Genomic DNA, 17819 nt, shown 5'->3' with positions numbered 1-17819 from the left:
TTTTACTGTAAATACAAAGCTTTATCACTTGGACTGTTCAACCCCAGGCCACGCTTGTAGCTGAATGTTTTCTACATTTTAAGATTAGGAACCATATGTGGCACTCTGGACATCATTCGCTCATTCATTGGTATTATTTATGTTCTTAACTGGGCCACCCCCATATCTTTATAAATGACATGTCATTTGTAAAGACATGCCAGGCTGACAATAGAATAATGTAAACAACACTGCCAGAGCTGCAATGAGTTTATAGTAGATGTGTGAATGATCAACAATCAATATTATTGGCAGAAATAGAGGGCCCCAAAATCAAATTTTGCTTAGGGCCCCATGGAGGCTTGGGCCGGCACTGACCGCAGGCATTAAGAAGAAGACAATAAGTCATTATTGTCCATTGTGGCCAACATAATACAAGAAGTCTAATTAAGCTTCTGACTGCTTTTGCCATTATTCCTCTGGGGGGTTTGTGCTGGAAACATCCATGACGATATCCATGGAAACCAGAAAAAAAAAAAAAAACCCGGACACTCCTCATAGTGCCCTGTTGCCGCAACACACTGATACACTATCGCCATTCCTAAAACATGACACTGTTTGAGGCCATTTCCTCTGACTGAGGTACGTCCAACTGGTCCATCCTGCAAGGCTGAGCGAGCGGCGTCTCGGCCTCAATGCTTTTATTATCACGGTCAAGCACAGATGAGGCTCGCGGGTATTAACAACTGGAGATGGGAGGGGGGGTGGGGGGGGGGGCTTAGACAGAGTCGGAGCCAGCCGCCCTAGGACCAAGCCTGCATTCAGAGCTGCGACGGGGACGGGGGGGATAAACAAAGGTGTCTCTGTGTCCAAACGTGGCAACTGTGAAGCAAGTCATCGATGTTAACCAAGAGTTTCATCTTGATATGCACTTTTCCAATCAAGAACCCACTGTAGCTCTTGTGCACCTTCAGTCGCCGTGAACGCAACAATTCACATTTGAAGAACCATTTGATTATATCCTGTGCAGTGGACGACAAGGCACATTTGGATATAATTTAGAGTAGTCAATGTACAGCTTGTATAGCAAGATAGATTGACTATCTACTAGAGATGTCCGATAATATCAGCCGATAAATCCTTTAAAATGTAATATCGGAAATTATCGGTATCGTTTTTTTTTTATTATCGGTATCGTTTATTTTATTTTTATTTATTTATTTATTTTTAATTAAATCAACATAAAAAACACAAGATACACTTACAATTAGTGCACCAAGCCAAAAAACCTCCCTCCCCCATTCACACTCATTCACACAAAAGGGTTGTTTCTTTCTGTTATTAATATTCTGCTTCCTACATTATATATCAATATATATCAATACAGTCTGCAAGGGATACAGTCCGTAAGCACACATGATTGTGCGGGCTGCTGCTCCACTAATAGTACTAACCTTTAACACTTCATTTTACTCATTTTCATTCATTACTAGTTTCTATGTAACTGTTTTTATATTGTTTTACTTTCTTTTTTATTCAAGAAAATGTTTTAATTTATTTATTTAATTTTATTTTATTTTTCATTTTTTTAAAAAGGACCTTATCTTCATCATACCTGGTTGTCCAAATTAGGCATAATAATGTGTTAATTCCACGACTGTATATATAGGTATCAGTTGATATCGGTATCGGTAATTAAGAGTTGGACAATATCGTAATATCGGATAACAGCAAAAAGCCATTATCGGACATCCCTACTATCTACTAAAAATGACAAGACACTAGTGTTGTCCCGATAACAATATTTTGGTACCGGTACCAAAATTATTTAGATACCTTTGGGTACTTTTCTACATAAAAGGAGACCACAAAAAATTGCATTATTGGCTTTATTTTAACAAAAAATGTTCAGGTACATTAAACATATGTTTCTTATTATTTCCTTAAATAAAATAGTAAACATACAAGACAACTTGTCTTTTAGTAGTAAGTAAGCAAACGAAGGCTCCTAATTTAGTCTGCTGACATATGCAGTAACATATTGTGTCATTTTCCATTTTATTATTTTGTCAAAATTATGAAGGACAAGTGGTAGAAAATAAATTATTAATCTACTTGTTCATTTACTGTTAATATCTGCTTACTTTCTCTTTTAACATGTTCTATCTACACTTCTGTTCAAATGTACTAATCACCGTATTGGGACCATGATTTCGGTCCTAACTTGTTCACCGGTCCTCATATGGAAGCTACTTTTCCTTGTTGATATCTCAAGAAGGGTAGAAATACAAGAACACACACACACACAAACACACACACACACATACACACACACACACAGACACACACGCAAACACACACATTCTTGCATTTCTTACCTTCTTGAGACCTCCGAAAAATGCCTACCTCTTTAGGACCACCCTTTCTAGATATATATAGATTTGTATTTACAACATTAATAATATACATACTATGCATATATAAAAACGCTTGTTAGTTGGAATTTCACTAAAAAAAGGTCACAATTTCACAAGAAAAACTTAGAATGTTGGCAATATTATGATAAAAGTTGGAATTTTACTCAAAAACAGTCACAATTTTACAAGAAAAAGCCTAAAATTTAGGCAATTTTATAAAGAGAGTCGTAATTTTACGCGACAAAAGTTACAATTTTATAAGAAAACTGGAAAATTTTGAGGCAATTTTGGCAATATTATAATAATAATCTGAATTTTACTTGGCAAAATTATGACTTAAGTCATAATTTTAAAATTATGACATAAGTCATAATTTTACTCAAAAAATATCACTATTCTACAAGAACAAAAAAAAATGTGGCAATATTGTGACAAAAGTCACAATTTTACATGACAAATGTCGCCATTTTGCATTAAAAAGTATTCATTTTAAAAGAAAATATTGCAATATTACAGAAACAGAAAGAATATGAGAAATTGTTCCCAATTTTATAAGACAAAAGTCGACACATTGTGAGAATTTTTTTAAATTTTTTTTTGTAATTGTTTTTTAATCTTCAGTATTTACTTCAAGTTATTATAAAATGTCATTATATACATATGTATTTATTTTTTTAAATTAATTTTGGCCAAAGGGTCAATTTCTTACACACACTTGTTGTTTCATATGTTGACCAGAGGGGGAGCACTTTCAAAACCGACACACAGTCAATTTGAAAAATCCCTCCTTTTTGGGACCACCCTCATTTTGATAGATTTCACCACCAGGGGTACAAATGAGACATTCTGTCATGTCTGTGTTCATGTTTTTGTTTGGCCATGTGCTGTTTTGTTTTTTGGACACTTCCTTAGTTCCTTGTTTCACTTCCTGGTTTTGTTTGTCACCATAGCAACCATTAGTTTCACCTGTTCCACGTTTGTACTCACACACACCTGTCTCACGTTTTCACATTGTCATGTCACGCACCTGTTCACAGTTAAGTCACGCACCTGTTGTCACTATATAGGCTTTTCTGTTTCTGTTGTTCGTCCTGGCGACATCACCCATTCATGCCATGTCCACAGTTCCTTGTCACGTTAGTTCTTGTTTCATCTCTTGTCACGTAAGTTTTTGTTTGTTTAATGTTCATAGTTCTCCGCCATTGTGCGCGCCTTTTGTTTTTTCCTAGTGAAGTTTTTTTTACCTCCGCTGTGAGCGCCTTTTGTTTGTACCCTTTTGTTTGTACTTTGTAGTTTATAGTTATAATTAAACTATGTCTTTACCTGCACGCCACGTCCGTTCCATTTCTTTTGCACCACGGGAGAGCAAACCACGCCATAGACCCAGTTCTGACACATTCTCTATTATATGCGATGGTTTTCTGTATTGGGACCATGATTTATGTCCTTACTTGTTCACACCTCCTCATACGGAAGCTACTTTCCCTTGTTGATGTCTCAAGAAGGGTAGAAATACAAGAACAAACAACCTGTGTGTGCATTAAAACGCAGCCACCGAGCAGCTAGACACCTGAGAATTGGCACTAATAGATTGACACACAACAAATGCCAGCTTCGCCAAGTGAAGAATGTTGTTTTCCTCGGGTGACAGGGGACTAATCTCACAGAGGAGAGATTGCGCCGGGTGACATAGGGGGGAAATCATTAGCAGGACACCTAACAAATTTTAGGGAGACCTGTTAGTGATCGGGAGGACGAGTGGAGAAATTACAAACCCTGTTTCCATATGAGTTGGGAAATGGTGTTAGATGTAAATATAAATGGAATACAATGATCCTTTTCAAGCCATATTCAGTTGAATATGCTACAAAGACAACATATTTCATGTTCAAACTCATAAACTTTTTTTTTTTTTTTGCAAATAATAATTAACTTAGAATTTGATGGCTGCAACACGTGACAAAGAAGTTGGGAAAGGGCATGTTCACCACTGTGTTACATGGCCTTTCCTTTTAACAACACTTTGGGAAGTGAGGAGACACATTTTTGAAGTGGAATTCTTTCCCATTCTTGCTTGATGTACAGCTTAAGTTGTTCAACAGTCCGGGGGTCTCCCTTCTCACATTGCAGGTGCCACACATTTTCAATGGGAGACAGGTCTGGACTACAGGCAGGCCAGTCTAGTACCCGCACTCTTTTACTATGAAGCCACGTTGATGTAACACGTGGCTTGGCATTGTCTTGCTGAAATAAGCAGGGGCGTCCATGGTAACGTTGCTTGGATGGCAACATATGTTGCTCCAAAAGCTGTATGTACCTTTCAGCATTAATGGTGCCTTCACAGATGTGTAAGTTACCCATGTCTTGGCCACTAATACACCCCCATACCATCACACATGCTGGCTTTTACACTTTTCGCCTAGAACAATCCGGATGGTTCTTTTCCTCTTTGGTCCGGAGGACACGACGTCCACAGTTTCCAAAAACAATTTGAAATGTGAACTCGTCAGACCACAGAACACTTTTCCACTTTGTATCAGTCCATCTTAGATGAGCTCAGGCCCAGCGAAGCCGACGGCGTTTCTGGGTGTTGTTGATAAACAGTTTTCGCCTTGCATAGGAGAGTTTTAACTTGCACTTACAGATGTAGTGACCAACTGTAGTTACTGACAGTGGGTTTCTGAAGTGCCCATGTGGTGATATCCTTTACACACTGATGTGGCTTGTTGATGCAGTACAGCCTGAGGGATGGAAGGTCACGGGCTTAGCTGCTTACCTGCAGTGATTTCTCCACATTCTCTCAACCCTTTGATGATATTACGGAGCGTAGATGGTGAAATCCCTAAATTCCTTGCAATAGCTGCTTGAGAAAGGTTGTTCTTAAACTGTTCAACAATTTGCTCAGGCATTTGTTGACAAAGTGGTGACCCTCGCCCCATCCTTGTTTGTGAATGACTGAGCATTTCATGGAATCTACTTTTATACCCAATCATGGCACCCACCTGTTCCCAATTAGCCTGCACACCTGTGGGATGTTCCAAATAAGTGTTTGATGAGCATTCCTCAACTTTATCAGTATTTATTGCCACCTTTCCCAACTTCTTTGTCACGTGTTGCTGCCATCAAATTATAAAGTTAATGATTATTTGCAACAAAAAATTTTTTTATGAGTTTGAACATGAAATATGTTGTCTTTGTAGCATATTCAACTGAATATGGCTTGAAAAGGATTTGCAAATTATTGTATTCCGTTTATATTTACATCTTACACAATTTCCCAACTCATATGGAAACGGGGTTTGTACTTTCCAGCTCTTTTTCGTCCACTTTCCCCAACGACAATTGCTTAACGTCCAAATGTGGGGAATCTGGGCAAAGGTCGCCGCCAAATTGTGAAAAAGGTGACCTACAAATGAACACTTGGCGTGGTCTAAATTGAAGGACTCCTATTAAGACCCCTTCTGCGTGGTTAAGAGCTGCCCTTCCCACTGAGTTGAGAGCACTTCCACATGGGCTTGTTTTCTTGAATTGTGTGTAATTAACAGCCCCGCACATCTTTCTCCATTCCTCAGCACTCCACCTGACACATGAGACTGTCACCACCTCCCCGCCTCCCCTCTCCCTTTTGACCACTCTGCAAGAGATGGGAAATGGAAGCTGAAATTGTTTTACGGTCGGAGAAGAAAGAAGGCTTGATGTCTGCAAATGTGTTTCTGGCGCTGGCAAAATCTATCTCACCTCAGATTGCCGTCCCGCTCTTAACCTGTACTTATGAATCTCCACACAAAACGACCTTATCCGACTCTCACAAGAGATTGTTATCCTGCCCGCCATGCAGCGATGGAAGTGTAATTGAAGGGGCCCCGCATATAGAAGGCATGGCAGCTTGAAACGTTTATGGAAAATTGCTTGTAGACATGAGCTGTCCATCAGGACGCTTCAAAGAGCGACAAACACTTGTCCGGATTTTTTTTAAATCTGAAAGACTCGTTGGTTATTTCTCTTTCAGCATCGTGGCATAGCTTAATGCAGCCTTTTTGTTTAGCTTTATACAAGAATGATTTGCATCGCAGAGTAAAACAACTTGCACTGAGCCTGGTCTATAAAATCCGCTACACCTCCCTGATACCGAAGTACATGTCAAACTACTTCCTTAACGTAAATGACCACCATAACCACAACACCAGGGGGAGCTCCACTAACCACGTTAAACCCAGATTCCGATCTCACAAAGGTCTTAACTCATTCTCCTTCTATGCCACATCAATATGGAATGCACTCCCAACAGGTGTAAAAGAAAGGGCATCTCTATCCTCCTTCAAAAGCGCACTAAAACAACACCTCCAGGCAACTTCAACCCTAAACTAACACCCTCCCTTCCACATCCCACCTCCCCGGATTGTAAATAATCAAATGTAAATAATCAAATGTAGATACTTATTCTCATGCTTTCTTATATCTCTCTGTCTATGTCCACTACTTGCTGTACATATCCTACCAAGTCAGTCCTACACTGTTACAATATCCATTTCTCTGATGATGCAATTGTTGATGACTGAAATGTTGATATCAACCAAACCTAACCCCCCCACACACCACACACCCCACACATTGTAAATAATGTAAATAATTCAATGTATATACTCTGAAGATTATCTTGTGTGCTGACTGTATTATGATGATAGTATATATCTGCATCATGAATCAATTTCAGTGGACTTAAACAAGTTGAAAAACTTATTGGGGTGTTACCATTTAGTGGTCAATTGAACGGAATATGTACTGGACTGTGCAATGTACTAATAAAAGTTTCAATCAATCAATCGGGTTGTGCCCATTTTTCTCGTATTGTAAATAAGGAGTTTTCTGGATATTTATTTTTTTGGTTAGGTTATTAAACACGGTAAACGGATGAAACGGTATAGCGGTAAATATGTCATTATATACATATTTATAAAAAAAAACTAAATTAATTTTGGCCAAAGGGGGCGCATTTCAATTTCTTACACACACTCGTTATTTCATATGTTGACCAGAGGGGGAGCACTTTTAAAACCGACACACAGTCAATTTGAAAAATCCCTCCTTTTTGGGACCACCCTCATTTTTGATATATTTCACCACCAGGGGTGCAAATGAGACATTCTCTATTAGACGCAATGGTTTTCCGTATTGGGACCATGATTTATGTCCTAACTTGTTCACCGGTCCTCATATGGAAGGTACTTTTCCTTGTTGATGTCTCAAGAAGGGTAGAAATACAAGAACACACACACACACACACACACATTCTTGCATTTCTTACCTTCTTGAGACCTCTGAAAAATGCCTACCTCTTTAAGACCACCCTTTCTATATATATAAAGATTTGTATTTACAACATTAATAATATATACATACTATGCATATATAAAAACGCTTGTGAAAAATGAGTTGGAATTTCACAAGAAAAAGGTCCCAATTTCACAAGAAAAACTTAGAATGTTGGCAATATTATGATAAAAGTTGGAATTTTACTCAATAACAGTCACAATTTTACAAGAAAAACTGAACATCTGTGCAAACCATGTTTAAGAACTACCACAACGGCTGCGATGGCGGAAGAAGGCTGCAGCACAAAAAGGGTCCCCAGTCGTCTTGGACTCCATGCCACTGGACCCTGACCTCGATTTCTGTCAAAGATCATGTGGTGACTGTCTGTGCACCAGTCTCCCAAAGTAAAACAAAGCCACGCACAGGCATCCTCCATAAAGGGATACACCCCTACCATACTCGTCACTCGAGTGACCGCCGATGATTAATAAATCATGCAAAAATGCAGACACCTATGGAGGCATCTGTACCATAACTGTCATAATTATCAATTGTTTTTGTTTACCGACAAACCATGCAAAAATGTCAGTCGGCTGTTGCAGCATTTGCAAATGCGATTGTTGTGATTATCGCATTCACGTTGTTCACAGACAAAGCATGCAAAGCTTTTAGTCATCATGGCAATCGTAATTGTTGTGATTTCAGTTGGTTATTGCAGCATCATTGTTGTAATTATTTGATTTGGATTTGTTATCATTTTCACTGCCGTACATTTAAACAATAGACATTACACATCACGAACAAAAATAACAAAAAGACATCATACATGACCAACACATTTACAGGCTTGTCAGACAGGTCGGCCGGGCCTGCTGTTTAGGGGCGGCTATAGCTGCAGGGATAAGGCTTTTCCCGATAATTATCGTATTTACATCGTTTACCAACAAATCATACAAAAATTTCTGTTGGTTATCGTAGCATCCGTATACGTCATTGTGATAAATATCGCATTTACATTGTTTACCAACAAACCATGCCAAATTTCAGTTGGTTATCGTAGCATTTATACATGTAATTATCGCATTTACGTCGTTTACCGACAAATCATACAAAAATTTCAGTTGGTTATTGTAGCATCCGTATACGTCATTGTGATAAATATCACATTTACATCGTTTACCAACAAACCATGCCAAATTTCAGTTTGTTATTGTAGCATTTATGCTTATAATTATTGCATTTACGTTGTTTACCAACAAATCATACAACAATTTCAGTTGGTTATCGTAGCATCCGTATATGTCATTGTGATAAATATCACATTTACATTGTTTACCAACAAACCATGCCAAATTTCCGTTGGTTATTGTAGCATTTATGCTTGTAATTATTGCATTTACGTTGTTTACCGACAAAACATGCAACATGTTCAGTTTATCGTAGCATCCGTATACGTCATTGTGATAAATATCGCATTTACATCGTTTACCAACAAACCATGCCAAATTTCAGTTGGTTATCGTCGCATTTATACCTGTAAATATCACATTTACGTCGTTTACCAACAAATCATACAAACATTTCAGTTGTTTATCGTAGCATCCGTATACGTCATTGTGATAAATATCACATTTACATCGTTTACCAACAAACCATGCAAAATTTTAGTTGGTTATTGTAGCATTTATGCTTGTAATTATTGCATTTACGTTGTTTACCGACAAAGCATGCAACATTTTCAGTTGGTTATCATAGCATCCGTATACGTCATTGTGATAAATATCGCATTTACATTGTTTACCAACAAACCATGCCAAATTTCAGTTGGTTATCGTAGCATTTATACATGTAATTATCACATTTACGTCGTTTACCAACAAATCATACAAACATTTCAGTGGGTTATCGTAGCATCCGTATACGTCATTGTGATAAATATCACATTTACATCGTTTACCAACAAACCATGCCAAATTTCAGTTGGTTATCGTAGCATTTATACATGTAATTATCACATTTACGTCGTTTACCGACAAATCATACAAAATTTCAGTTGGTTATCGTAGCATCCGTATATGTCATTGTGATAAATATCGCATTTACATCGTTTACCAACAAACCATGCCAAATTTCAGTTGGTTATTGTAGCATTTATGCTTGTAATTATTGCATTTACGTTGTTTACCGACAAAGCATACAACATTTTCAGTTTGTTATCGTAGCATCCGTATGCGTCATTGTGATAAATATCACATTTACATATTTACCAACAAACCATGCCAAATTTCAGTTGGTTATTGTCACATTTATACCTGTAAATATCACATCTACGTTGTTTACCAACAAATCATACAAAAATTTTAGTTGGTTATCATAGCATCTGTATAAGTCATTGTGATAAATATCACATTTACATCGTTTACCAACAAATCATGCCAAATTTCAGTTGGTTATCGTAACATTTTATGCTTGTATTTATCACATTTACGTTGTTTACCGACGAAGCATGCAAAATTTTCAGTTTGCTATCATAGCGTTCATAAATGTAATCTCCTTAGCGCTATTAATGCTGACTGAGCGGTTTGCTACACACCACTATCACTTTCTCATGCACTTCAAAACATGATTTAAGTAAATATTACGATGAGTTTTTTCACTTGGAAAATGAAAGTCAAGTATTGCATGATTTCAGTTATGTATCGTCATCTATGTGGTTTATGTAAATAAAACCTTGGTTATCATTGGAGTATTTATCATTTACCATGAATTGATGAACGTGGACCCCGACTTAAACACAGTGTTTCCCACACATGCATTTATCTGTGGCGGCCCGCCACGAAAGAATTACGTCCGCCACAAATAAAATGTTTTTTTTTGTTGGTTTTTTTTGTCTTTTCCAGCTTCTCAGGCAAATCATATAGTAGATGTAGATGTAGATGCCCATATAGGCTGTTTAGATTTACTTTACAAAAGAGAAGTGTTGGATACTTCTCTTGTTGCCTTATTTGTATTTGACCACTACTGTTTTCTGTTTATTTGTTACTGACTGTGGCAGGACACCTCTGCCTCTGTTTCACTTTATGTTGCTGGTAAATAATATGCTTGTAGTAGTAGGCTAAAGTTAAATTATTTAGTATGCACTAATTAAAGGGGCAGAGCTTTAAGAGACATTTTAGCTTTTGTATTTTATAAGATATGTTTTTTGTAAGAACCACAATTAATAAATATATTTCAGTGAATAACTTATTGTTCAAATCTGTATATAAATATGTACATAAAGTGTTGTAATTATATTGTAAAATGGATGGATGGATGGATGGATGGATGGATGGATGGATGGATGGATGGACGTTTAAAACAAAACTGTTATTATTAATTAGTAAGTATACATTTTTTGAGCCTATTTAGAGAAAATCATATCATTGTAGTAAATTATGCAAATTACTCGATGATGTCATGGTGACCACGCCCATAGCCACGCCCCCACCGCCACAGGTATCTTGGCAGTTTATGGGAAACACTGAAACAAGTTGAAAAACGTATTCGGGTGTTACCATTTAGTGGTCAATAGTACGGAATATGTACTGTACTGTGCAATCTACTAATAAAAGTCTCAATCAATCAATCAAAATGTCATCATTATAGGGTTGGGTTATAAAGATGCGGGTAATAGTGGCAACTTCTCTGGGAAACATTATACAGTACATTTCCACTCCCTATTATTGGTATCCAAAAGCAAGTATATATATATATATATATATATCTGCACTAAAAGTACTTGCAGTCCTACCTGAGGGCATCCATGGATCGAAGGAAGGCTTTTCTCTGGTATTGACCTGCTCCCAGTCCAGGTCGTCGTCTCTGCCTTGGCTGTAACCACATGCTGCCAGCGGCTTGGCAAAGTTGCAGTCGCCTGTGACGAAAGGAAAATAAATGATACATTCTTCTACATTTGCAATAGGCCATTGAAAAAGACACATTTATTACTATTTGTACAGTATCTTCTCACTGACAATGACTCAAGTAGCCCGACTCTCTCAAAGCATCATGTCTACTAAATTGATTTATTTTCCTCGTTCTTGTCTGTGCACTCCCACACCACTCTACTTCTTTTTTTCATTGGAGTGACATAAACGCTATTCATCCTGCATGATCAATATGTAGCAATATGTTTTTCTTTGGACCCTGAAGGCCACACGGTGAACGAGAGCTGTTCGTCCACCTGGAAAAAGTGCAGTCAATACTCTCAGGATTGACGAGAACATTTTGAAAGAGTAAAGTTTTTTTGGGGAAAAGACAATTGATACTAGATGAACGAGTATGTCGTTGCCATATTGCAGACAGATCCTTTGCGTTAAGCGCAGATGTGGGAGCGTCCTTGGAGGCAGGCAGACCAGGACAATATCTCATCTCCTACAAGCTCCCTCTGACATTCCGCAGCGTAAAGGCTACAAAACCCGTGGCCTTTTTTTTCTTTTGTCTTCCTTCTTCTTGTTTTTTCCTATTCATCTCGCCCGTGACATTTCCAGTGCAACGTGCAAATGAGCGGCGATCACAGGATAATTAATATCCAGCTGCATAGGGCAGCTACTAATGATTTATTTGTGGACTTGTCTACTTTTCTGAGGGGGCGCCATGTATGAAATGCCAAAAGTATCAGAGGTAAAATGCGGAGGAATGGTCTGCCGGCTTTTGTTTTATTTTTATGCCTGTTAAAAACAGATCATTAAAGTTAGGACTTTATGCACGCTGACTTGAGTTTGTTTGCAACTGCCGGCCAGCTCATGACGTGGGAAGTAACGCACGGCATTTATTTCATAATAAATACTGATAAAACAAGTATTTTTAATAATCAAAATTGAAAACAAAATAACACTGCAAAAATTAAAGTGAAAGTGAAAGTACCAATGATTGTCACACACACACTAGGTGTGGCAAAATTATTAACTGCTTTTGACCCATCACCCTGGGAGGTGAGGGGAGCAGTGAGCAGCAGCGGTGGCTGTGCCCGGGAATCATTTTTGGTGATTTAACCCCCAATTCCAACCTTTGATGCTGAGTGCCAAGCAGGGAGGTAATGGCTCCCATTTTTATAGTCTTTGGTATGACTCGGCCGGGGTTTGAACTCACAACCTACCCATCTCAGGGCGGACACTCTAACCACTAGGTCACTGAGTAGGTCAAATTGTCAAAAATGGGTCATATTATAATTTTTTTCTATGTTTAAAACCCTTCCTTGTGGTCTACATAACATGTAATGGTGGTTATTTGGTCAAACTTTTGCATGGATTATGTTTTACAGATCAACTTCAAGCCGCTTTCTGGCGGTCTCTTCGGGGTGCGCAGTTTTTAGACGGTCTTATTTACGTGGCTCACCTTCGACTGCGTCTTCTCGCCGTCAGCCATGTTGTAGTTTTCAGAATCAGAAGAGTTTTTATTGCCATTGTTTGAGAACGGGTTCACAAACTAGGAATTTTACTTGGCGCAATTGTGCAACATATAACACATATAACACAAGGGGGTGTATATTGTAGCGTCCCGGAAGAGTTAGTGCTGCAAGGGGTTCTGGGTATTTGTTCTGTTGTGTTTATGTTGTGTTACGGCGCGGATGTTCTCCCGAAATGTGTTTGTCATTCACAGTGTGGCGCATATTTGTAACAGTGATAAAGTTGTTTATACGGCCACCCTCAGTGTGACCTGTATGGCCGTTGACCAAGTATGCCTTGCATTCACTTGTGTGTGTGTGTGTGAAAAGCAGTAGATATTATGTGACTGGGCCTTTAAGGTTTATTGGCGCTCTGTACTTCTCCCTACGGCCGTGTACACAGCGGCCTTTTAAAAAGTCATACATTTTACTTTTTGAAACCGATACCGATAATTTCCGATATTACATTTTAAAGCATTTATCGGCCGATAATATTGGACTGCCAATATTATCGGACATCTCTATAAAAAACTTATTGTAGCTCCGCCTTGTCAGCTCTAAGTCAGACATGTCCGACTTTTGGCTATTTCAAATGCAGCTCATTTGAAGAGGAAATTGTCATGAATTGGGCCGGAGCCCCGAGTTAGTAGTCACTGCGAGAAAGATGCTGTTCTCCTACTCAGTGGCCTAGTGGTTAGAGTGTCCGCCCTGAGATCGGTAGGTCGTGAGTTCAAACCCCGGCCGAGTCATACCATCCATCCATCCATCTTCTTCCGCTTATCGGAGGTCGGCTCGCAGGGGCAGCAGCCTAAGCAGGGAAACCCAGACTTCCCTCTCCCCAGCCACTTCGTCCAGCTCCTCCCGGGGGATCCCGAGGCGTTCCCAGGCCAGCCGGGAGACATAGTCTTCCCAACGTGTCCTGGATCTTCCCCCGTGGCGTTCGGGTGGCATCCTAACCAGATGCCCGAACCACCTCATCTGGCTCCTCTCGATGCGGAGGAGCAGTGGCTTTACTTTGAGCTCTCCCCGGATGACAGAGCTTCTCACCCTATCTCTAAGGGAGAGACCCGCCACCCGGCGGAGGAAACTCATTTCGGCCGCTTGTACCCGTGATCTTGTCCTTTCGGTCATAACCCAAAGCTCATGACCATAGGTGAGGATGGGAACGTAGATCGACCGGTAAATTGAGAGCTTTGCCTTCCGGCTCAGCTCCTTCTTCACCACAACGGATCGATACAGCGTCCGCATTACTGAAGACGCTGCACCGATCCGCCTGTCGATCTCACGATCCACTCTTCCCTCACTCGTGAACAAGACTCCGAGGTACTTGAACTCCTCCACTTGGAGCAGGGTCTCCACCCCAACCCGGAGATGGCATTCCACCCTTTTCCGGGCGAAAACCATGGACTTGGACTTGGAGGTGCTGATTCTCATCCCAGTCGCTTCACACTCGGCTGCGAACCGATCCAGTGAGAGCTGAAGATCCTGGCCAGATGAAGCCATCAGGACCACATCATCTGCAAATAGCAGAGACCTAATCCTGCAGCCACCAAACCGGATCCCCTCAACGCCTTGACTGCGCCTAGAAATTCTGTCCATAAAAGTTCTGAACAGAATGGGTGACAAAGGGCAGCCTTGGCAGAGTCCAACCCTCACTGGAAACGTGTCCGACTTACTGCCGGCAATGCGGACCAAGCTCTGACACTGATCATACAGGGAGCGGACCGCCACAATCAGACAGTCCGACACCCCATACTCTCTGAGCATTCCCCACAGGACTTCCCGAGGGACACGGTCGAATGCCTTCTCCAAGTCCACAAAACACATGTAGACTGGTTGGGCAAACTCCCATGCACCCTCAAGGACCCTGCCGAGAGTATAGAGCTGGTCCACAGTTCCACGACCAGGACGAAAACCACACTGTTCCTCCTGAATCCGAGGTTCGACTATCCGGCGTAGCCTCCTCTCCAGTACACCCGAATAGACCTTACCGGGAAGGCTGAGGAGTCATACCAAAGACTGTAAAAATGGGAGCCATTACCTCCCTGCTTGGGACTCAGCATCAAGGGTCGGAATTGGGGGTTAAATCACCTAAAATGATTCCCGGGCGCGGCCACCGCTGCTGCTCACTGCTCCCCTCACCTCCCAGGGGGTGATCAAGGGTGATGGGTCAAATGCAGAGGACAAATTTCACCACACCTAGTGTGTGTGTGTGACAATCATTGGTACTTTAACTTGAACTTAAAGGCCTACTGAAAGCCACTACTAGCGACCACGCAGTCTGATAGTTTATACATCAATGATGAAATCTTAACATTGCAACACATGCCAATACGGCCGGGTTAACTTATAAAGTGACATTTTAAAATTCCCGGGAAATATCCGGCTGAAACGTCGCGGTATGATGACGTATGCGCGTGACGAAGTCCGAGTAACGGAAGTTATGGTACCCCGTAGAATCCTATACAAAAAGCTCTGTTTTCATTTCATAATTCCACAGTATTCTGGACATCTTTTGCAATTTTTTTAATGAACAATGAAGGCTGCAAAGAAGACAGTTGTAGGTGGGATCAGTGTATTAGCAGCGGACTACAGCAACACAACCAGGAGGACTTTGTTGGAGCGCTAGCCGCGCTAGCCGCCGACTTCACCTTGACTTCCTACGTCTACGGGCCGCCAAACGCATCGGGTGAAGTCCTTCGTCCTTCTGCCGATCGCTGGAACGCAGGTGAGCACGGGTGTTGATGAGCAAATGAGGGCTGGCTGGCGTAGGTGGAGAGCTAATGTTTTTAGCATAGCTCTGTGCAGTCCGGTTGCTAAGTTAGCTTCAATGGCGTCGTTAGCACAGCATTGTTAACCTTCGCCAGCCTGGAAAGCATTAACCGTGTATTTACATGTCCACGGTTTAATAGTATTGTTGATTTTCTATCTATACTTCCAGTCAGGGGTTTATTTCTTTTGTTTCTATATGCAGTTAAAGCAAGATGCTATCACGTTAGCTCGTAGCTAAAGCATTTCGCCGATGTATTGTCGTGGAGATAAAAGGCACTGAATGTCCATTTGGCGTTCTGGACTCTCATTTTCAAGAGGATATAGTATCCCAGGTGGTTTAAAATACAAATCCGTGATCCACAATAAAAAAAGGAGAGTGTGGAATCCAATGAGCCAGCTTGTACCTAAGTTACGGTCAGAGCGAAAAAAGATACGTCCATCGCTGCCTCTCAAGTCCTTCACTGTAACGTTCCTCATCCACAAATCTTTCATCCTCGCTCAAATTAATGGGGTAATCATCACTTTCTCGCTCCGAATCTCTCTCGCTCCATTGTAAACAACGGGGAATTGTGAGGAATACTAGCTCCTGTGACGTCACGCTACTTCCGCTACAGGCAAGGCTTTTTTTTATCAGCGAGCAAAAGTTGCGAACTTTATCGTCGATTTTCTCTACTAAATCCTTTCAGCAAAAATATGGCAATATCGCGAAATGATCAAGTATGACACATACAGTGGATCTGCTATTCCCGTTTAAATAAAAAATAATAATTTCAGTAGGCCTTTAAGTCAGTCAATCGGCACCGCCGAGATGCAACTTGGAGTACATTGACATGATTCCTTGGCTGCAGCTTCACGGGGACCGGCTGGCTTCCATCAATATTTTGACTCAATAGTTCCAAGATCCCTCGCCCCCGGGCTGCCCACCTTCCTCTCTCAGCACGGCGGAGCTCAAACGCGCTCAAAGAGGTGGCTTTTATTGGAGGGCCGTATTTAAATCGATGGCATCGGCCAGCAGTTGAAATGCGTTCCGAGTCTGTGGGTGACGGGTGGAAGAAGAATGGGAGAAGGAGGAGGGAAAGAATGAACAATCCTTCCAAAAAGGCACAAAGCAAAGCCTTTCTTGTTAAGTTTTCTTTCAAAAAGGAACTCTGCTGATTAATAATGAATCGGAGAAAGGCGAGGTCTCTCATCATCAACACTTGTGTTCCATTAATGATTCACTCGGCGCTCATACAAAAGACATCCACATGAGACGAAATTAATGAACAAAAAACACAAAATATCTCATTTGAACCATTCCACCATTCAGCTCCGCTTCTAAATATCAAAAGTAATTTTGAATTACAATGTAAGATGAACAAACATCACAGTAAGAAAGGCTTTTTTTTTAATTGGTCCTTGATGCATTTCATCAATCGTTTAATTTATTTGGATTATTCTCAAGCATTATTCCATCCTACCCCTGTGACATGATACGTGTCTGATGGTGATGATATCAGGCATGTGCTTTAATAGTTGTTCTTCATGATTCTTTAAAGGCCTACTGAAATGAATTTTTTTTTATTTAAACGGGGATAGCAGATCCATTCTATGTGTCATACTTGATCATTTCGCGATATTGCCATATTTTTGCTGAAAGGATTTAGTAGAGAACATCGACGATAAAGTTCGCAACTTTTGGTCGCTGATAAAATTATCTTCATTGAAAATAAGGACATTTCAATGTGACCCCAAACTTTTGAACGGTAGTGTAAATGTGTATATATGTGTGTGTATATATGTATATGTCTATGTATATGTATATGTCCATGTATGTATATGTGTATATATGTATATATATATATATATATATATATATATATATATATATATATGTACACTACCGTTCAAAAGTTTGTGGTCACATGTAAATG

At 40.2% G+C, this 17819-nt stretch overlaps 1 protein-coding gene across 1 annotated transcript in view; it reads right to left on the bottom strand.

Annotated features, from left to right (window-relative positions):
• Positions 1-17819, bottom strand: part of LOC133631225 (receptor-type tyrosine-protein phosphatase mu-like) — a 202213-nt gene that overhangs the window by 73748 nt on the left and 110646 nt on the right. Inside the window, exon 2 of the mRNA XM_062023383.1 lies at positions 11500-11622. Within this exon, the coding sequence (XP_061879367.1) occupies positions 11500-11622 (123 nt within the window). The remainder of the gene's footprint in view (positions 1-11499; positions 11623-17819) is intronic.

This window comes from Entelurus aequoreus, linkage group LG16, assembly GCF_033978785.1.
Source record: "Entelurus aequoreus isolate RoL-2023_Sb linkage group LG16, RoL_Eaeq_v1.1, whole genome shotgun sequence".
NCBI lineage: Eukaryota > Metazoa > Chordata > Actinopteri > Syngnathiformes > Syngnathidae > Entelurus > Entelurus aequoreus.
This window is presented reverse-complemented; position numbering and strand designations above follow the sequence as displayed.